Source organism: Zingiber officinale, chromosome 9B, assembly GCF_018446385.1.
Source record: "Zingiber officinale cultivar Zhangliang chromosome 9B, Zo_v1.1, whole genome shotgun sequence".
NCBI classification, from domain to species: Eukaryota; Viridiplantae; Streptophyta; class Magnoliopsida; order Zingiberales; family Zingiberaceae; genus Zingiber; species Zingiber officinale.
In genome coordinates, this window is record NC_056003.1 from 91,274,175 (window position 1) to 91,297,830 (window position 23,656).

The 23,656-nt window shown below is 35.5% G+C and overlaps 1 protein-coding gene and 1 pseudogene across 1 annotated transcript; both read left to right on the top strand.

Moving 5' to 3' along the window:
* The first annotated feature begins 391 nt into the window (after positions 1–391).
* On the top strand, positions 392–5,176 carry LOC122023382 (origin of replication complex subunit 2-like). Its single transcript, XM_042581456.1, has 8 exons — positions 392–940; positions 1,026–1,153; positions 1,768–1,939; positions 2,811–2,917; positions 3,100–3,232; positions 3,746–4,040; positions 4,484–4,708; positions 4,782–5,176. The coding sequence occupies exons 3-8, from the start codon at positions 1,787–1,789 to the stop codon at positions 4,976–4,978; spliced, it is 1,110 nt and encodes a 369-aa protein (XP_042437390.1). The 5' UTR covers positions 392–940; positions 1,026–1,153; positions 1,768–1,786; the 3' UTR covers positions 4,979–5,176.
* A 617-nt stretch (positions 5,177–5,793) lies between these two features.
* LOC122023383 lies at positions 5,794–23,075 on the top strand (annotated as a pseudogene).
* Positions 23,076–23,656: the final 581 nt, after the last annotated feature.

Consider the following 23,656-nt stretch of genomic DNA (forward strand, 5'->3'; position numbering starts at 1 on the left):
CTACAGTTGCTTCTCAAGGCCGCAAGGTTCGCGACCTTTTCAATTAACCCCCTCATGCGACCGTGAGGTCGTCCACCCTACAGTTCCTGAATTCTTATTATTTTTATTGATTTTTACTAATAATTGTGCACTTTTATTGTAAAATACGGCAATAAAAAAATAATAATAATAATTAAATAATAAGGTTTAATTGGGAAATAATCTTAACGGAATTTTTAGATATTTTTTAAGAATTTTTCGGAGTTGTGTAATTAGAGGGGATACATTTACAGACTTGAGAAAAATTTATTTGGAATACCCAATTTAAATAGGAGTTGATAAAAGAAATTACTTAAGTTTTAATTAAAATAAACCTAGTTATCTAATTTAATTAATGGTCATAATTCCTCACCGTGCCCTATTCCACCCTAATCGTCGAATCCTTCCCCACCTTATCTCGTCGCCGCCCCGATTCTTCCTCCTCTCTCACGCCGTTTACTCTCTGCTCTTCTTCTTCTCCTCATCTTCTCCAACCGGCGCCCCTTTCTCTTCTTCCGCGTCATCTTCCCTCCTCTGCCGTCGTCTCCTCGTCGCGGAGGTCCTCACCACGCCGATTGTCACGAGAGCACCGCCGGCAGCAGTCCTTCTCTCCGCGAGCCTCACCAACACCAAGCTCTCTGGGCTATCAGGCGGCCCGATCCTCTTCTACTTTTCCCCTTGAGTCTCTGCCCTAGATGCAGCCGGCGTCATCGCATCCGACCACAGTACCTGCAATTTTGGGCGGCTAGCGTCGCCGCCATCTCTTTCACCGGCTGCCACTTCTTCCTCTTCCATCTGCCACCGTCGGAGAGCTGAGTACACAGGAGAGTAGGGTTGTTCTTCCGCGTATCAGCAGTTGCGAGGGGTTACCACGCGTTGCCCCCTTCAATTGTGCCGTGGCCATCCGGTCAGCCACAAGGAGGTATGAGATGTTGTCATCTCTATTCCTCTTCCCTGTTTGACAGCCGTCACAACTTATCAACGGATTGGCATCTTCTGGATTGCAGATCCATTGCTGCGGTGACCCCATTTGTGCTTGGATTTGTGCCACTGTCGTGTATCGGTGAATTCTGAGGCGGTGAGGGTTGTTGGACAGATTTACCATCGTCGGAAGAGCCACAAACTGCTGATAAGGGTAGTAATCTGAACCTGATCAGATTTATTAGGTTGTTTCTTTTATCATGTTGGATGTGTGTTATGTTTCTTATTGAATGCTTATATCAAACTTGATCTCCCTTAATTAGAATGCACGCACTTGGCTTTAATTGTTTCATGCACCCAACTTGTTTGATAAAATGTTCCGTAGTTAGGTTCTAATTTTTGCATGTCATGTGTTCATTTCACGTTCGGTGAAATGTCTCTTTCAATAGTTAGGTTCAATCTGATGCATCTTAGTTTACTTAACTCTTGCTTTGTATTGCTCTTTCAATTGTTAAGTTTTATGTCTTCATTTAAATTCAATTAGGTTAAGTTAGATTAGGTTTCTTTAATGCTCTAAGCTTTGTTCCATGCTTAGTTTCGTTAATTACTTCATGTTGACTATTATTTTCTGCAATTGTATTTTATTCATTAGGTTTGATTTCATAGTTGCTTTGAAAAAAAATGATTTCAGTGTCCTCCTCCTTACCGTAGTAGTTCGTTGGATTGTTGTCTAACCTTTCCCGGGATAAGAAAGTCTATATAGAAATTGAATGCTACATCAAGTTGACTCTTACAATTTCTCATAGATAACAAAAAATATTTTGTTAGGACACGCTTGGTTGAAAAGATGAATGTTGGGGTTCATGAGATGACTATGGAGGATGAAGAAGATGACTTCATGCTGTCAAGAAATTACTTCCTTGCCAAAGAAATTGGCAGCTCTTCAAGGAAGAAATCCTCGCAAAAACACGTCGTCGACATCAATCATGTTGACGAACAGGTTTGATTCACCTCCAAAGTGCAAATTGTAGTCACTTTCTGTGATCCTCATATTACTTTTCCCTAGAATTGCAGTTATCCATCGACATATTATTGTTTGCTATTTGGCACAGTTTGTCACTTCCTTGTTAGTTATTATACTCTCCTATTATGGATTTTCCTATTGGTAAGTTGGAGAATCTAGGTTAGTATACTGAGAGAGAAATGCACATGTTTAAGCTACTTTCTTAATGGTGTAACTTATTCCTGTTATTTAGCAATATATAATATTACCTCGTATTCTCAACATACGATACATATCGCTTAAATGCATAGATACTTTTTTTGATCTAATATAACATTTTTGCATTTCTTATCTGATTTTTTAATATTTGTTTACTGTTTAGTTTTTACTTCTGAACTTACCCCCTTGTTTTTACTGGTATCAAGATTCCCTTGTGGCTATATCTTATCTCCCACTCCAATGAATTCTACTGGACTTGGTGGGATGTTGTTTGGAGTAGCTTTCTGTGACTTCTTAAATTGTTGTTTATATGAAAAAGATTTACGTTGCTTAGAGGGTTAAAAAGGAATATCCTACAGCTGCTCCCAAGTTTAGTCCCTCCTTTGGCTGTTCTTTAGCAAATTCAAGCTTCACACAAGTGAATACAAATAGTAACCAGACAAGTTTACTACTTATATGTCAATATACTGTTATTAGATAATAACCAATCGATTAGAATAATCAGTTTACTCATGTGAAATAGTTGAAGAATATGTAATCAAATTTTCACCATGTTATTCTTTTTTAAAACATCACTGTTAAAGTTATCATATGACAGTTGGAATAACATGCTTATCCTTTTTCTAATGCTTACATTATTTGATCTCAGGTCCTCCGAAAAGAAGTCTTTGATATTCCAATGAAGCATGAAAACGAAATCCAACATTTAATCAAAAGTTACAGAAATTTATACCCTAAGTGGCTTTTTAAGTTAAGGTACGTAGGCTTGCTTATGTAGATTTTTGTAGTCCTTCACTTAACATTCTGACATGAACAGGAATTATATTTCTTGCTATGAAGATATATGCTTTTGACTACAAGTTATTTTAGGAATTCATAAAATTCATCAGAACTGTGTTCTCTTTTAATGTATTTTTGAAGGATTGCACTTATTGCAGGTGTGGTTTTGGTTTATTAATGTATGGATTTGGTTCTAAAAAAGCCTTGCTCGAGGATTTTGTTTCAACAAGCTTAACTGATTTTAGAGTGGTCGTGATCAATTGCTATCTTCCATCAAACAATCTTAAACAAGTACGATTTTTCTTCCCTCTATGCAATTAAACCCTGTGGCTTACAAAACCTATATTTTGATAGTTTTTTTTTTAGTTTTGCTAATTTTACTTTTGGAACCAGTGAATGCACATTACTTCAAGGAATATTAAAAAAAAAATTGGAAAACTAAAGTTGCTGGGGTATCAAATAATTATCAACTGAAAGAAATTTATATTTTTCTATTATATTCTTTTGGTCAGAGAGATTTTCTATATTTAATGTGCTTAGATGTCTCTCTCATTCTTTCGGCACACCAACCAATTTTTGTGGTGATAATCTAGTATTGTTGCTAACAATGTTTAAATTTGATATGGTGATATGGGTGTTTTTCTCTTAGATTGCACATTTTAATTCAAATTTTATGTTTTTTTAATATAAGAAACAGCTTAGCTTTTAAGTATGTTCATCATTCCAGAGCAATTATCTGTACTAGTTTATATTCTATAGCTTAATCACTTACACTCTTTATTTATAATGTGTTCATTCTTAAAGGCCCTGATAACCCTAGCTGAAGTCCTCTCGGACCAATTAAAAAATGAAAGGAAGAGCTCTACAAGAAGCAAATCGAACACTGAACATACTTTTAGTTTTCTGTCAATTGAAGATCTTCTCTCATTTCTGAATGTGCAACTTCCACAAGACAATAACTATTTTGTCTTTGTTATCATACACAACATTGATGGTCCTTCTTTGAGAGATCCTGATTCACAACAGTATCTTGCGCAATTAGCAAGCTGTTCTAGAGTCCGTATGGTTGCATCGATTGACCATGTGAATGCACCTCTTTGTAAGTTTTGGTTAACTTGCATTTCCTATTTGACAGTTTAGCATTTTTCTTTGGTTCTTTACCTACTTCTCACATGCTTCTGATCAGTTAATCATGTTATAGCATTTTGTTAGCATCAAAGTCACTACGTTTAATGAATTTCTGTGGCTACTAGTTGCATGCTTCTTTAGATACCTAGTGGCTGATATCTTGATTTTGGAAAGAAGAGCGATATAGTTGAATGTTTCATTAGATACCTAGTGGCTGATATCATTAGAAGGCTTTGTTCACTCAAAGTTATATTTAATGGGAGGGGACTTACTCAAAAGAGGTGGAGGTCGATGAGAGAGTGGAAGAGAGGAAAATCTGATTTTTATGCTATACATGTTTTGTTTCTCAGTCCTTGCTAAATGAGTCTGCTCAAGGTTTTGCGCTGCTTTAATGCTCACTTGGTTTGTTTGTAGTGTGGGACAAGAAGATGGTGCACACTCAGTTCAAGTGGTCGTGGCATCACGTCCCAACTTTTGCCCCTTACAAGGCGGAGGGCAATTTTTTCCCATTGATTTTGGCAAATTATGGCAATGCCCAAACCACGAAAACTGCTTTGGTTGTTCTACAGAGTTTGACACCCAATGCGCAGAGTGTTTTTAAAATCCTTGCCGAGCATCAGCTAGCCAATGAGAAAGAAGGCGAGTCGAATCACAATACATTGGTAGTTAGTAATACATTGGTAGTTAGACTCTAATCTTCTTTTGTTTTCAGGCATGCCAAACAACACCTTGTACACTAAGTGCCGCGCGCGATTCCTAGTTAGCAACCAAGTAACACTGAATTCCCATCTAACAGAGTTCAAAGACCATGAGTTAGTGAAGGCGAGACGGCACTCAGATGGACAAGATTGTTTCTACATTCCTCTACCCGCTGAAGCACTCAGCAAGCTCTTGCAAGAATTGCCATAATCCAGTTGTTAGCGAAGTCAACCGTGTGTTTATTTTTTGTGCATTGTTGTGCTCATTCAATGTGTTTTAGCAACTCTAGCTGCTCTAGTTCTTTAGTTTCTATGTTCCTCTATCCCCTTCTAAGCACTCAGTAAGCTGTTGTAAGGATTGACATGTTTCCCATAAATGATTAGTTTTCAATTGACTCTTCTTACTAAAGTCAACCCAGTGCATTCTTTTATTCTTGCAATTGATTAGTTTTCAGTTGACTTTTGAATGTTCTTTTATTTTAACTCATGTCAACGGAGTGTTTTTTTTTAGTAATTCAGTATCTAAGTTTTTGAATTGATTAATCACATTGGTCTTGTTATATGAAAATTTTCTATCTGTCATTAGAGTAAAGCCGGAAATGTTCACGAAGACTTATCCAAACGGTTAACGTTCTTAGATTTGTTGTTCCATTGAAGGATAATCTTACGCGGCAGTTGAGATTTAAATTTTAAATGTTCGTTTGAATACTTTATCGTAGAAGATTAATTTACATGCATCAAACTTAATAAGGGATAGTCAACCTTGTTTATCTTAAAATCATCATATCGATAAAGAGAAACCAAGAGTTAATCTCTCTCCCGAGTGAAGTTTCTCTCAAGTGGTTTGTAAGTACAAAATCTGTTTCGATATTTAAAAAAATCAGGATATCCTTTTAACGAAAATAAATAAAGGAAGCCTTTTGATAAGCCTCTAAGGGTAGAAGCTCGCGGATGATCTCATCTTTTGTATGTGTTATTAGGCCTTGTAAATTTACATGTCTATATTTAATCCAGGCCAAAGATATTAGATTGTTTGAAATAAAAGTTATCATATTTTGTCACAGACAAGATCAGATAATAGAAGATTTTTTTTAAAAAAAATTATCCATAAAATAATTTATAGGTCTTTTAACAATTTTCACCAAATTGAGAGAACCATCAGTTTTATAAAACTAAAACGTTTGCATTCTTTTAAAAAAATATAAGGGATGATTTCGAAAATTAAGGGTGCTTTTAAAAGGTTTTAACGTAAAATTATTAATTATGGGGGCATAAATTTAAACAATCGAATATTAAAGTGTTAAACTACAAAAGCATTTTTGTGATCCAATATCATTTCTTTCCTTTTATGGTTCTTTGGACGCTTATTTTGTCATCGTTCCAATGTTGCCGGAAAATGAATTCCACGCTGGATTGGGATCAAGATGGAGATGGAGATGGAGATGGAGGTGGTTGCTGTGATGGCAATGCGACACGAGCTCTGATCGCTATCCAGCCATTGCAATAAATGAAGCCTCTTTTTTGTTTTCCTTTGCTGTCGAGACGCAATTAATGAGATCGCGTGTCGCCTCCCCTCTTTTGTCCGTTGGAATTTTTCGAATGAAATATGCTTCGATTCCTTCTTGTGGTTAGAGTTTTCATTGAGCCATCCTGATGGCGGTGTTGCGTTTGGTTTGACAGTGTCCGCTGTTTGGTGTGGATCGGAGTTCGCTGCAGGCGATTTGGGGGTAATTTTGCCCTCCCCTTTTATCTGTTTTTTTTTCTTTCTTTGTTGGAGGAGGTTTTCTTGTTCCTTGATCCCTTAAATATCACTCCTTGGTGAGATTTCTTCTCGCGTGTTCATTTCATTGCATTCCTTTGCATCTCCCCGATAATTGTTCGAGTTTTTAGGTTCTTGGATGTTCTTCAATCTCCCTTTCCTTTTTTTCTGTGAGATTACGGCTGAGAAGTGCAGATTTTGAATTTTGATTGCCAATGGCCGGTTGATGTCTCATTTCGGAGGCTTCTATGGCTTCGATTAGCTTTGCCAATTCCATAGCTTGTCGAGAGGTCTTCTGAAATCCCTCCCGATCAGTCGTTTGTTGGCACAAAGGTGATTTTTTTGTTTTGATGCTTTATGATTATAACTGCACGAAAGGTGGAGGTTTGGATAGATGTATGCTGTGGAGAAGCTCGGTAGCTACATCTCCCGGGGCGTGTACACTGTCTCCGGCCCCTTTCATCCATTTGGAGGAGCCGTGGACATCATTGTCGTCCAACAGCAAGATGGGAGCTTCAAGTCCTCGCCATGGTATGTACGATTTGAGAAATTTCAAGGTGTTTTGAAGATGAAGGAAAAACTCGTAAAGATATCCGTTAATGGCGTTGAAGCTGGATTCAACATGTATTTGGACCATAAAGGGGAAGCCTTCTTCCTCAGGGATGCTGAAGATGGAGAACAAGAATTTTTCATGTCACCTCCAACTTCTGGGAATGAGATAGAGGGGAGAATGAAGAATGACCAATTTGAGAAGACACAGAGTTTTTATGTTGAGGGTGGACAGAAGGAAATGGTCACCCAGGTGGATAATGAAAATGATAAGCTTGTGACAATGAGCTCCAAGCGATCTACAATCCTTGGCTTTGTATTTAGACGGAAAACATTTAAAGAAATTCATGGTGGTGAGAATGTGGAGAGAGTGAGTGCATTGGAGCGTGCAGAGATTGCAGCTGACCTGCTAGAGGTAAAGTGGTCAACGAATATGAAGTCTCGAGATCGAACAGTTGACGACATAAAACCACCTGAGAATGGTGAGATGAGTGTCTATGTTTCTGACAAAGAATATGGTCCCCAGACGCCTTCACGAAAAGATTGTTTGCATCACAGTGAAAATTTGAATTCTTATGGTGAGGAAATGGATAATGATCCTGAAAAACCAATTTCAAGTAGAGATAATTTGGAAGAAGCAAGATATAGAATCATTGAGGAGCCTGCAGAGGTATATTCATCTGAGAATGGTGAAAAATCAACTAATGTGAGAAAGAACCCTGAGTCTGTTTCTGGAAGTCCTGGCTACAATCCTCAGATTGCTAACTTAGATCGTGTTGGAATTTCTTGTGATTCTTCTGTTTCTGATGTTGATGGTCTAAGTCTGGTTATGAATAACATGCTTACTGGAAAATTTTCAAAACAAATGGTCTCCCATGAAGAGGTGCAGATCGAGACCATGGAGATTACTGATACAGGAGTGAGGAATAAAATAGTCCCAGATTTGGTAGCAGTGCAGTCAGAGGAAACTGGCGTCCAGATTTCTGGTTCGACTGCATATTGTCATGATGAAATGCATTCTCATACTGAAAGCCAAATGAATTCAACGTTAGCAATATCTTCATTGGAAACTGGAAACAGGAAACAGGGAGGTTGCTTCTTTCAGTTATTGTCAGACTTTAGAAAGCTCAACTGATAGGCTTAATGTTTCAGATTACAAAACTTCTGATAACCTGGAGCTTGTTTCTGGTGGGTTCGAACATTGTGAAAATGGAATTTTTTGCGAATCAACTAACATGGTCCTAGAAGTTAGTTCAATTGCAGAAGAGGGTGCAGCATTAAGTAATGAACATTCTGAATATCTCCATTATCAGACCTTGGAAATAGCTAGAAAAAGTGAATTTTCTGGGTCTGAAAAATCTCAATATGACTCTCCCATAGAAGAAGCCTTGATAGGGTCAGATAGCAACGGCTTTGGTACTATCTCCAATCCTATGCCATGTTCTGAACAAATTTCAAGCACTTTCCCTTTTTCATTGAATAAGCAGATACCATCTGAAATTATTTCTGTGGATGTTGTAGCTGGGGAATTTGCTCATGCCCAAGAAATTGATTTTCAGAAATTTGATTTGCTGGGAAATTGCTATCACATGGAGGAAACAGAAACTGCACAAGTTGCTTCTTTATCTGCTTCTATACCCAGCAATCCACTCAAGTATGATGTATTTATGAAATCCGCTAGCACTCCTGAAATTCTCAATTCCTACAAATCAGATAATGCAACTCAAAACAGTGAAGGTTTTGATATAAAGTATAATTTGAAGAGATCACACTCTTTGGAGGATATCAATGTTGCTCAAGATCTCGACATCATCAGTAAGCATAAAGAAGTAGCTGAATATAGTGTTCCATGCTCTGAGAGCTCAGATGATGTTCAATTCCCACTCAGTGATGTAGACAACTTTGGTGCTAAAGAAATTGACTCAGAATTATCTAGCAATGAAAAAGTTGGTGAAACAGAAGATTCCCAATTACTGAATGCAGAAATTGATCTAGAAGAAAAATATTTGGAAATAAGAAACAATAAAAGCTCTCTAAGTAACTCTGATGTCTTCTGTTCTCACTCTAGTTCAATAAGTATTTCAAGTTGTAAGAGATGCTCCGGAGAAAATGACTGGTCATCCAGATCATTGCCCATTGTCCAAAGTGATATCGAGGATCTTGAAGGATCTGCTCTACATCACTCATTGAGTTGCTCATTGGTTGAAGAAAATAACATGCAAGAGACTGTTACTTCTGATGACAGTGAAGAGGAATCAAGAAGAAGCTTCACAAATGTCACAATTGGTAAAGATTACCTGCACCATCCATTTTCATCGTCACAATAACCTATCTGTTAAATTTGTAGTATAACATATTATGGAAGATATATGTGCAAACTCAAGATGATCAACTTTCTTTAATAGCTTGTTTCATTGTTCATCCTTATTTGATCCAATTTCTATTGGCTGACCTGATTTTGAAGATTGTTGAAGAAACAAGAATCTATGACATATCTTCATTGAGGTTAATTATGCTAAAATGACCAGGAAATTTCTGGATGAATATATTTATAATTACCTATCTTGTCCTAGTGTATGGTTAAATTGTGATAAAGAATTGTTAAGTGCTCAGAATAAATTGATGATGAAGTCATATACTATATGCAAGTATACATATCAGTGCACGAAAAAATATCCCGATATTAAGGACTGAGGTATTTGGTGTTTGTATGCAGAGATATCCCTATGCAAACACTTGTTATTTGAAGGGATGGGAAAAGATGCAGCTTGTCGAGAATTTGATGCTGAAAAAGTGAATTTGGAGAAATTCATTGTATTAGGTCCTTCAGTTGTGAATAATGAAAGGCTTGTGGTTAGAATTGGTGATCAGTACTTTCCATGGAGTGCAGCAGCACCTACTGTTTTGGGAATTATTTGTTTTGGGAAAAAAGTGGTACTTGAGCCTGAAGGTATGATACATGTGGAGAGAGCTGAGAAAACACTAGGAACTTCAAAAAGTATGCCCATACAACCTCGGGGAAATTGGAACATATGGCCTTTTGTTAAAAGGTCCAAAACCTTAAGTAATCCAGAAGCAATCACTGAAGTTAGCAATGACATGATTGCAGATCCTGATTTTAAAAGCAATGGAAGAATAGCACAAGCAAGTGACATGATAAAAATCAAGAATTCCAAGAAGGTGCAGTTGCTTACTCCAACTTCCCAAGAACTTGCTTCATTGAATCTTAAAGAGGGAAAGAATGTAGTGACATTCAGTTTCTCAACTGCAATGCTTGGACTGCAACAGGTTCTTCCTATTGCTTTTGCCCTTGCTTTCTGGTTGTGGTGATATTTGTTCTTTTCTCTATATCATGCTTATTTTGTATCTAATTAATAGGTGGATGCAAGGATCTATCTTTGGAAATGGAATACTCAGATAGTTATCTCAGATGTAGATGGAACTATCACCAAGTGTGTACTTCTTACATGACATGCTTGTCTGCCTCTTTCTTTTTATATGGCTAACTAATTCTCCATGTGTTGTAGTCAATAGGGTGTATTGTTATTTTTGTTGTTTTAGGCAGCTTAGTTAGTCTGACAAAAATTCCTTAAACCATGCCAAATTCCTTCTTTGTTCAGAGTTTTGCATTTTGCGGTCCATTAATTTACTACCCAATAACATGGATATAATGAATACTTTAAATGACCTTTTTTATTGAAGCATGAAACTGACAATAAGCCTGTTATATTTTATTTTAAGGAAAGTCAGTTATGCATTTTATCAAATTTATTTACTAGCTGGTTAGGTATGTTTTCTCAGTAGATAAATACCAGCTGGTACTGATTGGTACTAGTTGGCATGGCCAAAATGTATCTTTCCAGTCAACAACCTATATCGATAATGTGTCCGCATAGGTAAATGTTACTATGCCACCTGTGCCAGAACAGTATGGTGGTACCAACAGAGACGGACTCTATATCAACCTGTATTGACCTAGACATAAAGATCCTCTATCCGATACTCATCCTTCGATTTTGTTTACCAGTTATGGGGAAGAGATGAAATACTATATAAAGAGAGGAGACGGGAAGCACAAGCATCAACTACATAAAAGAAGAGAGAAGCCAAGATGTATCCATATCTTGTATTTGTGTCTAATCCAATTCCAGTTGTGCTAGTTAGAGGCTATTAGAGAATTAAAACTCAATTAAGTTGATCTTGTTACACTTAATGTTGGTACATCATGATACCAAACACACACTGCTTTGACCAGAGCCTGAAACTCCAACACAAAGCGATACTAAACTTTGCACCTTTTCTATTTTTTGATAGTGTGGATCAACAATTTACAAGTGATTTTGCATATATTATTATATTTGATAAAAGATCACTTCTTTAAATGAAGTTCTTGTTTTGTTTATATGGATAATTGAATTGACTTGCAACATTTTGATGTGTACTTTATAGTGAATTATCTATTTTTTTTTTTTTGCCTATTTTTCAGATCTGATGTTCTTGGACAGTTTATGCCATTAGTTGGTATTGATTGGTCCCAGACTGGTGTTGCTCATTTATTTTCTGGAATCAAGGTTAAGTAAACCTGTATTTTTTTGTTACCTTTTGCAGTTCTTGGTTATGTTATTGTCAGATAAACCTTTCATATTATCCTCAAATGTTGATCCATATTTCTTCATTGCCAGTTATCAACTCTTAGCATTCATAGTATCAAGAATTGCTTACTCTAACTGCAGATTGTGCTTAAGTTTCAAATCCTGACTATAGATTATCATGGTTTTATCTCCATAGATTGCATTGACTTGGTTACAGTAACTTCATTTGCAGAAGGTTGTGTGCTAAAGCCTAAGGGAACTTTCTCAGTGTATTGTCTGTCTAATGGTTACCGGCTTTGTATAACTTACCTTATTTGTTGCTAGTCTAGCTGTAATTTAGTTTCTCTTGTGAAAGGATGATGACAACCAATCAACAATGAATTGAAGAGACAAACTGGGTCTAGTTGTTTGCCATCGAAATGTTTTAGGATCCTGTGACTAATATTGGTCATTCCTCATTGTAAGTGGCCATTGTTTAATCTGACAGCAAGCTTCAATTTGGTCCCTCTTCTGAACTACTACAAAAATTAATCTATATAAGCTCATTGCATTTCTTACATATCATGTCATTATGGGCATCAGCACCTAAAGGTGAAAACCCAAATGGAAGACACAGAAAGTAGGGGCACTGGTGAGTAGGGAAGTGATCACATGAAAATCATGCTAAGAAATTGTGAAACTCTTCACTGGCCCATAGATCACAAAGATTGAACTGAGCACAGACACAAACAACAAGAGAAGCAAGCATGAGGAAATCAGGGAGTTGGGTCAAGACACGAAAGAGATGCAGAGACCATTCCCTTCTTCATTGTGCCAATAGGCAGAGTTCGCAAGAAATTCAACATAATTGATATTGGATCAGATACATTGATCGATTACAATTTAGATCCAATAGAAAGGCTTACGTGATATTTGATTAATATTGTCTTATATATGCTTTGTCAGGAGGAATCAAGTAGGCATCCAGTTTTACACAATAATATAAGGGGTGTGAGGTCTAGACTCTAGGCTTCCCTCTAAGGAATTCAATCTCTTTTTTGCCTGTAAGGTCTACAGTTCCTTCTAATGAATTAAATCTCTTTTCCTTTAACGTTATTCTTCTTGCATCGGTTGACGACTTGCTCACATAGCTTACCTAGTTTGAACCTTATTTTCGCCGCCAACACACTCAATTCTTGTTTCACCTGTGATCCAGCGTCCCTGGACTTGGTCTCAAAATCAAGCACCTGAAAGCTATTCCTACTAGAATGTGTAAGCTGTAGTGATCATTGTTGGTGCAAGTTGCACCAGAATCAAACCTAAGTTTTGATGTTGTCAAAGGTTCAAGTTAAGTCTTGTAATGATATGATGATTTGGCTAAGTGTGCAGGCTATCGGGAAAGTCCTAATCACTGCCAGACAGTAAAGTCCAAACAGGTCTGGAGGACCCAACGTTTGGCAGGTAGGGTGAGGTAAATAACTGGAGGAGCGACGGTGAGGTCGGTTCCGGAAGGGAACAACCTAAGGTCACTGATCCAACTGAAGAAACCGGGAAGGTTTATAAGTTGAGATCAAGACAGTTCTACTGTCTTATATTACTCATGCATATTACTACTCATGTATTATAACTGTGCTAACTTTGTTTTGCAGGAATATTATTGTTATATCGAACTAATTTTGTGTTGCAGAATCATATGACCCTTTGGACTTCAAATGGTCATAACTTTTGACTCAGAACTCAGAATCAGGCCCTATCAGCGGCCACGCGTCCAGCACTCAGAAACCTTCAATTTACCAAGGGTTCAGTCGACTGAACAGGAGGTTCAGTCGACTGAACAGGAGGTTCAGTCGACCGAAAAAGGCATTTTATCAGTCGACCGAAAAGGCAATTTTGGCAAAATAGATCAGGCTCATAAATATGGTATCACAGCATGATCGGTCGACCGAAAATGAGGTTCGATCGACCGAACAAATAAAAGCATTAATGGAGCATTAAGTGCGAATCTCGGCGAGAAGGAAAGGAAGCTGATCGGTCGACCGAAAAATGGGATCGGTCGACCGAACCATTAAAGTTCAGTTATTGTCAGAGATCGAGCCCGCGTCAGACTCTAGCCAGGAAGGAAGGGAGCGGGTTCGGTCGACCGAACAGAGGGATCGGTCGACCAAACGCCCAAGGCACCTATAAAATGAGGTTCGAAGTCTGAGGCAAGTATAACTCTTCTGATCATCTCGAAAGCTCTTCTTTGCGTACGGATCGTGCTACACGTCTTCATTAGCTCAACAAGCCACTCCGTCCAGAAGTACCGACTGTGCTTCATATTCTATTACTGTCGGTATATGTTCATATTACATTGTACTTATTATTTAGTAAGATAGTAGGGTGTTACTATCTTACTCATTTGTACGATCTGCTTCTTTCTGAAGGACTTCGGAAAGAAGGGTTATAGTGCTTTGCCCATCGGTGCGGTCAAGGACCGCAGGCCTTCGAGTAGGAGTCGAAGTAGGCTCCGAACGAAGTAAAATACCTTGTCTTGGTTTCTTATTTCCGCTGCACGACTTTAGTTTCAAAATACGAAAAAGATAAGTTTTAAAGCGCGCGATATTCACCCCCCCTCTATCGCTTCAAACGATCTATCAATTGGTATCAGAGCCTGGTAGCTCTGAAATTACTTAACCGTTTTTCGAGCAACTTTAAAAACTTTTTCTTTTTCTTTAAAAGTGTTTTCCTTAATTCTTAAGTTTTTTTTTCTTCTTTATCTCGCACTGCTAATCCCAAGACAAGAGTCTTGGAAATTCTTTTTGTTTCTCAATTTTTGGTGCAAGAACAAATGGTGCAATCCGAGGGATATTCGACCGTGCGTCCTCCGCTATTCGATGGAAGCGATTTCTCATACTGGAAAAAGAGGATGGAAGTTTTTCTCAAAACAGACATTGATCAATGGCTTATTATCCGATGCGGCTACACATCACCAGTCAACAATCCAGAGGAATGGACAGAAGAAATAAAGAAGAAAGTACAAATTGATTCAAGGGCACTCAACACTCTACAATGTGGATTATCAAAAGAAGAATTCAAACGAGTCGGCCCCTTCGACAATGCAAAAGATTTGTGGGATAAGTTAAGTAAACTACATGAAGGGACAAATGATACAAAGGTAACAAAGCGTGATCTTTTATTAAATTCATTACTAAATATTAAAATGCAAGATGGTGAGTCGGCAAGCCAACTACACATGAGGATTAAAGACATCCTAAATAGACTGCATATCATCGGCCATCAACTTGAGAATCGTGATATCATCAGGTATACACTTAACTCATTCCCTCGAAACTCCTTATGGGCATCTATTATAGATGCCTATAAAGTTGCGAAGGATCTTTCCATTATTAAATTAGATGAACTATTTTGTGAATTAATATTACATGAGCAGACTAACTTGAGTCAAACCAAGAAAGGGTTAGCTTTGTATGTAGGACCAAACAAGGAAGCTAAGCCCCGAACAAAACCAGAACCAAAGCACTTGAGTCATATAGCATTTATGGCAAAGATAGAAGAGTCCGAATCCGAGTCTGAAGATGAGTACGAGTCAGAGTCTGACGACGAGTCCGAGATCGACATCGAGTCTAACAAAAGCCACGGATCGGAAGATCCAAATATGGTAACGATTTATTCTAAGTCTAATCTGCTCAAAGTAGTTAAGTGTTTGTTTAAAAAGTTTTCAAAATCAGAAAAACAAAATAACTTGTTACTTAAGGAAATAGAACACCTTAAGCAACAAGTTAACTTGAGTGATTCGACTAACCAAGTTCAAGTCGGAACTTCAACTCAAGTTGAAAAACTTGAGGAAGAAAATTCTGACTTGAAGGGTCAAGCCGAGCTACTCAAGAATTCAATGTGGGATCCAAGTGTCTAAATATGGTACTTGGATCACAACGAGCCGTGTACAACAAATCAAGACTCGGTTACAAACCCAAACAAACAAACAAATCATACTTGTCTCTAATTAGTCAAAAAGTTAGAAGTCAAGTCCAAGCATGGGTCCAAACAAAACATTTAATCAAACCAATTAAACCAAACATCTATTTAATCCCTAAGAGTCAAATTCATTACTTAAATAGACCTTATCTAAGCTATGACTCAGGGGGAGCAACTAGAAAAATAATTCAACCAACTTGATTAACCAAACTCATATACTTAGGATTAGGTTTATTTCTGCTTAGAATGGTTAGACGAAAAAGGTTTACCAAACCCTACAACATAGCATCGGAATGGATTGGGATGATAGTACGTCAAGGAAGCTTTGTCGAAGGCATGTCTAGGCTGAATATGGAATTCTACCTGGTGCACTAGACTTAATGGATCTGACCGAAGCTACCCCAATCAAACATGGGCTAGTTAGACCAAAATTTAGTATTAAGTTTTTTGGGCGGGAAAAGTTTGGAAAGTCTTCAGCAAGTGGTCTAATGATATTCAAGTAGGCCATATGCCTCGCCACTGAACTGAAAGCTTATCCTTAGGACGTCTGCTTGATTAACCCAAAGCTAAGTTTGAATCTAACATGGGTTCAATAACCTTTTTAAATAAATTAAATTCAAACTTAATCTAAACTTAATTAAATCTAAACATAATTCAAACTTAATTAAATCTAAACTTAAATTCAAACTTAATCTAAACTTAATTAAATCTAAACTTAATTCAAACATAATTCAAACTTAATCTAAACTTAATTAAATCTAAACTTAATCTAAACTTAATTCAACCTTAATTAAATCTAAACTTAATTTAAACTTAATTAAAATTCAAATTTAATCTAAACTTAATTCAAACTTAATTCAAACATAATTCAAACTTAATTAAATCTAAACTTAATTCAAACATAATTCATACTTAATCTAAAATTAATTCAAACTTAATCTAAACTTAATTAAATCTAAACTTAATTCAAACTTAATTAATTCAAATTAAATTCAAACTTAATTTAATTCAAATAAAAATCAAACTTAATTAATTCAAATAAATTCAAACTTAATTCAAACTTAATCTAAACTTAATTCAAACATAATTCAAACTTAATTAAATCTAAACTTAATTCAAACATAATTCAAACCTAATTAAATTCAAACTTGATCTAAACTTAATTCAAACTTAATCTAAACTTAATTCAAACTTAATTAATTTCAAACTTAATTAAACTCAAAAATTTATTAAAATTATTTTAAAAACCTAATTAAAATTATTTTAAAACTTAATTAAAAATTATTTTTATTATTGTAAAACTTAATTAAAAATTTTAATTAAAATTATTTTAATACTTAATTAAAATTATTTTAATTATTTTAATACTTAATTAAAATTATTTTAAAACTTAATTAAAAAATTATTTTAAAACTTAATTAAAAATTATTTTAAAATCTTAATGAAAATTATTTTAAAACTTAATTTTAAAAACTTAATTAAAATTATTTTAAAACCTAATTAAAATTATTTTAAACTTAATTAAAAGTATTTTAAAACTTAAATTAAAATTATTATTAAAATTATTTCGAAACATAACTTAAATTTTTTTTTAAAAAAAACTTAATTATTTTAAAACTTAATTAAAATTATTTTAAAACTTAATTTATCTACTTTTTTTTTAAAAAAAAAAAATTATCTTTATACACTTCGTAAAATTCTTGGATTTCTAAATTTCTTAAAGCGTTCAAAATTATTCTTGAAAACCTTTTCAAAAAATTTTCACTTAGTATAATTCTTCCATATTTTTTGAACTTTAATAAATGTTCAAAATTAATTTCTTTATTTTTGAAATATTCACTAAAACTTTTAAGATCAAGGGTTGGACAAGGGTTGGACGTTTCATCATAAGGACAAATTTTCCTTAGTTTTTCTAACCATGCTTGGACTTTTAGGGTTTTATCAATTCTAGGGGGAGCTTCAAACTCAATTTTACTTAATTCTTTCAAATTTATTTTACTTAGTAAATTTTTAAATTATTTTTTTTCTATTCAATATTAATTTTAAATTTAGTAAATTATTTTCTTAGTAATATTTCTCAAACTTTTATTCTTTTCAACATTATTTTACTTAGCAAATCTTTTTAAATTTTTATTTCTTTTTGCCTTAGTATGTTTTAGCGAAAATTTTCAAAATTCTATCTTTTTCTAAATTCTTTTTAACTTAGAATGTATATTCAAAATTATTTTTTGCCTTAGTAATATTTTTATCAAAATATTATTTTTTTCAAAAATAATAATTTTATTTTGATTTGGTAAATTATTACTATACCTTGAGAAGTTTAATTATACTGAGGTGTTAGTTTTTCTTTTACAAACAAAAGGTTAACTCTCTTTTTAAACATAGCTAAACTTTTTAGAGTGTTAAACCTTTTCACTTTTATGTATTCTTACTTATGCTTGGTTTTTTAGTCTTCCCCTATTTTTGATGTGTGTCAAAGGGGGAGAGATAGTGAATTCAGGGGGAGTTGCTTAACTCAGGGGGAGAATTAAAAGTTATATTGCTTGTTTATTTAGTTGTTGCATATTTTTAACTTAACTTTGAACCTTGGTTGCCAAACATCAAAAAGGGGGAGATTGTTGGTACAAGTTGCACCAGAATCAAACCTAAGTTTTGATGTTGTCAAAGGTTCAAGTTAAGTCTTGTAATGATCTGATGATTTGGCTAAGTGTGCAGGCTATCGAGAAAGTCCTAATCACTGCCAGACAATAAAGTCCAAACAGGTCTGGAGGACCCAACGTTTGGCAGGTAGGGTGAGGTAAATAACTGGAGGAGCGACGGTGAGGTCGGTTCCTGAAGGGAACAACCTAAGGTCGTTAATCCAACTGAAGAAACCGGGAAGGTTTATAAGTTGAGATCAAGACAGTTCTACTGTCTTATATTACTCGTGCATATTACTACTCATGTATTATAACTGTGCTAACTTTGTTTTGCAGGAATATTATTGTTATATCGAACTAACTTTGTGTTGCAGAATCATATGACCCTTTGGACTTCAATGGTCATAACTTTTGACTCAGAACTCAGAATCAGGCTCTGTCAGCGGCCACGCGTCCAGCACTCAGAAACCTTCAATTTACCAAGGGTTCAGTCGACCGAAAAAGGCATTTTATCAGTCGACCGAACAAAGGTTCGGTCGACCGAAAAGGCAATTTTGGCAAAACAGATCAGGCTCAGAAATATGGTATCACAGCATGATCGGTCGACCGAAAATGAGGTTCGGTCGACCGAACAAATAAAAGCATTAATGGAGCATTAAGTGCGAATCTCGGCGAGAAGGAAAGGAAGCTGATCGGTCGACCGAAAAATGGGATCGGTCGACCGAACCATTAAAGTTCAGTTATTGTCAGAGATCGAGCCCGCGTCAGACTCTAGCCAGGAAGGAAGAGAGCGGGTTCGGTCGACCGAACAGAGGGATCGGTCGACCAAACGTCCAAGGCACCTATAAAATGAGGTTCGAAGTCTGAGGCAAGTATAACTCTTCTGATCATCTCGAAAGCTCTTCTTTGCGTACGGATCGTGCTACACGTCTTCATTAGCTCAACAAGCCACTCCGTCCAGAAGTACCGACTGCGCTTCATATTCTATTACTGTCGGTATATTTTCATATTACATTGTACTTATTATTTAGTAAGATAGTAGGGTGTTACTATCTTACTCATTTGTACGATCTGCTTCTTTCCGAAGGACTTCGGAAAGAAGGGTTATAGTGCTTTGCCCATCGGTGCGGTCAAGGACCGCAGGCCTTCGAGTAGGAGTCGAAGTAGGCTCCGAACGAAGTAAAATACCTTGTCTTGTTTTCTTATTTCCGCTGCACGACTTTAGTTTCAAAATACGAAAAAGATAAGTTTTAAAACGCGCGATATTCCCCCCCCCCCCCCCCCATCTATCGCTTCAAACGATCTATCAATTATGTATCTGCCTTGATCAGCACAATTCACCCTTAGATTCTGGTACACTGCCAAAGAATTCTTCTAAGGCATGTCAACAATCAATGCAAATTGTCAGCGGATATTTGTTTAACTACTAGAAGTTTTCACATCAACTGACATATGCATTTAGTTTATTGTAATTTTTTGCTATTTTCTATTATATTCCTGTTGAAGCTTTGTTATTTTTGAATCTTTCAGAGGAACCAATCAATCAGCAAATTCATTAAGATGCCAGATATATATGATGCTAAACAAATATAATATGAATATTTCTGTCTCTCAGGACAATGGATATCAATTGCTCTTTCTGAGTGCCAGAGCAATTTCACAGGCTCATCTAACAATACAGTTCCTTTTCAACCTTAAACAGGTGATGCATTGTTAACTGATTTTATAGCAGAGATGATTGGGATTCGTGACATGTTCTTATGGTCTTTCAATTCAAGGATTCTTACTATATTCAGTTTGCAGGATGGTAAGCCATTGCCAGATGGTCCAGTGGTCATATCTCCCGATGGTCTCTTTCCTTCACTCTACAGAGAAGGTCTACAATTTTTTCTCTTTTTCACCTTCAATTGTGGTAGAAGATGATAGATAATTTGGATCCATCTTACTTTTTTTTGCCTTTCCAACCTCTATCTAACATTGCTTAGTGTATCTGTGGATCAAATTGCAACACAACCTTCTTAATTTACCTCTTCTTTGTCAATGAATCTTAATTTCATTAATTTCTCTTATGGTCATGCATCTGATTATATTCTGAAGGCTCTATATATTGATTATTGCCTAAGATGTGTGTTATATTACTTCAACCATTACATAGTTATGAAATGGAACAAGTTCCCAAACCTTGTTGAATGTAGCTTCAGATATATACTTTTGAACTCTGGTTATGAGTGTCTTGAGACTGTTCAGTTTGAGGATTGGTTGGAAAAATTCAGCGGGTTAAACTTTTGTTGTTAGATGGGAAAATCTGTTCATATGGTGTAGTTTAAGACTTTTAGAGAAATTTTTTATGTGATATAAGATTTTAAGTAAAACTATACAACATATTCTATAAAGAAAACTTCTTGGGCATGTGAAAACTAAATAGGAAAATAATTAAAAATTAAACTGAAATAATAATCTATTTCAAAATTATTCCATTAATCTTATCAAATGAGAAAAATCAATTGAGCCCCTAAATATTAATTTTTTCCTTTCAACTTCTTACACTCTAGGCATCATTTGATTTATGAGTCAGTAAACTACCTTAGTGCGCTTCCCTGAACTTGTGGAATTTGATTCCCAATTGATGATAGTTGAGGTGGGAATAATGAACCCATCGAGGTGATGAGTTGCTTAACAATCTCATATGTTGGATTCTTTCTTAAAGATTCTGTGATATAACTTCAAATATCAATATTTTAAGGATTTTCATTATCTAAAAAAAAAATCTTATTGTCCAAGAAACATGAACACATATACCAAATCAATCCATAGTCATACTTATTTGTATATTCATTTCATTTAGAAGACATAATTTGATGCTAAAAACAACTTAGCACAAATTGCGTACCTGGCATCATAGATCAGTCAATGAGAAAGTTGTCATACATTTTACAAGTACCAAAATTTAGAAAATGTAGGATTTATCTTGCCTAAAGTTTTCGTTGTTTGAATCTTCATATAATCCCATTTAAGAATTTTGTACTGCTTGATTGAAAGGTTGGATAGCGTATGTAATAGTAAGTTTAAGTTGCCTAGTACATCTTTGTATGTAGGAAATTTTGGAGTTACATTTATGATGGCTACTATCTAAGTGGAAGCAATTTGAATCATATTCTAAATAGTTTGTTCTAATACATCACCCTTGCTCTTACTTAGATGTCTGAAAAAACTTTGATCACATAAGGAACTCAAAATGTTTGAAAATTTTGATTTTGCGATATTAACATATTTGGTAATGCTTTGGCCAATCAATATATTTTAATTCTTGAACTTTTACTTATCGCGGTTATCAGAAGAGCTCCTCATGAATTCAAGATCTCATGTTTAGAGGCAAGACATGTTCTTTTGCTAGATTTCTCATTAATGCTTGTTTCTTGAAGTATTTGTTTAGTCACTTTGTGCAATGAAAAAGATAAATTCTCCCGCTTACTGAATTTTTTGTATGTTGTAGCTTTGACACTGTTTATTGCTTCAGTAGCGGAAAGTGTCCATCATACAAATTGTCTGACCATATTATTCTGATCTTCTTGTTTTTCATTTTCTGAACTAATTTCTAGGTATAACTTATTGATGGTTCCGTGTCTTATTTTTTCTAGCTTAATTGATAGTTTTATTTTATTTTTTCATCTAAGAGATGCCATAAGCTCTTGTGTTGTCATAACTTTCAGGCTATCAAAGCACTTTTCCCACCTGATTCCAATCCATTCTATGCTGGTTTTGGAAACAGGGGCACTGATGAGATCAGTTACCTCAAGGTTGGAATTCCTATAGGCAAGATCTTCATTATCAATCCTAAGGTATTCATCCAAATGATAGTGTTTACTGATGTTAAAAAATGTATGCAGAATTGTTTTTTTAATATTTTTCATGATTGCTTGTGAATGCTCAGGGTCAGGTTGCAGTAAACCGTCGTGTTGATACAAAATCTTATGCTTCGCTCCATCAGTTTGTTAATGGAATTTTTCCACCTATGACCTCGTTTGAGCAGGTTAAGCAATATGATCATTAGAGTTTAGGGCACTTCCAAAGCCATGCACCTAATGATGTAGTAATATTCCTTAGATAAGTTCATCGCTATGTTAAAATGCTGCCTCCTTCAGTATTATCAGTTAATCTTTGAGGATTATTTTTCACATATTGATAAAGTTGTTGGCCCAACGGTAAAATTGTTGCTTTGTGACCAAAAGGTCACGGGTTCGAATCCTAGAAACAACCTCTTGTAAAAAGCAGGGTAAGGCTGCGTACAATGGATCCTTTCTCGGGACCCCGCATAGCAAGAGTTTCGTGTACCGAGCTGTCTTTTTTTTTTTTTTTTTTTGAAACTGTTTACCGCCTGCAAAACTTTTTTGCTCTCTTCATCAGTGTAGTGTGTAGTGTGTAGTGTGTAGTGTGTAGTGTTTATTTACACATGATGATACTTTCAATAAATACTAATTGTTTCGCAAAGCAAAAGAAGATTCATCTACCATATCTTGTGTCTATTAATCTTCCATCTTAATGGACAATGTGATACAGATAAATGAGATGCTTGAATCGCTCTCGAGTATTTATTAGTTTGGAAAATGTTTGGCACTTGCGAAACTTTTTAACCACGACATACCAAATGATAATGTGTGCGCGCCAAATACTTGCCATTTACTTGTTGATTATGCACATTGTTGATGTTATGAGTCTGAAAGTAGAGACTGATCTATTTTATACAAGCATCCGCAAATCAAATATTAAGCGTGCAAACTGTTCATCTGTTTAAGCTTTAATTTCTCACTTCTTGTTCTTGAACCCTTATTTTTTTTGTTTAATCTTGTGTAGGTCAATTACTAGTTGGTCATGGAATTTAAAGCATGTATGCTGCTAAGTGGTGGCATACTGTACATACATAAGAAAAAATCATGGAGTTGGATCTTCCAATCCATAGCATGAATCGAATACCTGCATTGTTGGTGATGAGTTGGTCGACCTATTTGTTTATGTGAATGTTTTGTTGTATGATCAAATCCATGTAATATCTTGAAGAATATATATCCTGGCCGGCACTAGGGGGGCCGCTAAGGTAGCGGATCTACCTTTGAAGAATATATATCCATATTTTTTTAATTGAGATCAAATATCTAGTTTATTGGAAGTGATTGGTTCAGTTCCATGGAAGTTTTTAACCGTCATCTATTAATTTTCCGAAGTTGAGACTCGATTGGTAGATGTCTAAAAAATTAAGAACATATCTTACCGCTATACTATTATTCCGGGGACAAGAAGGAATACTTTTAAATTATAAGACTGGGAGAATAAAATGAATCACATCTTTCAAAGGATTATTATTATGAAACCAATAAAATGAATCATATCTTTCCAAGGAT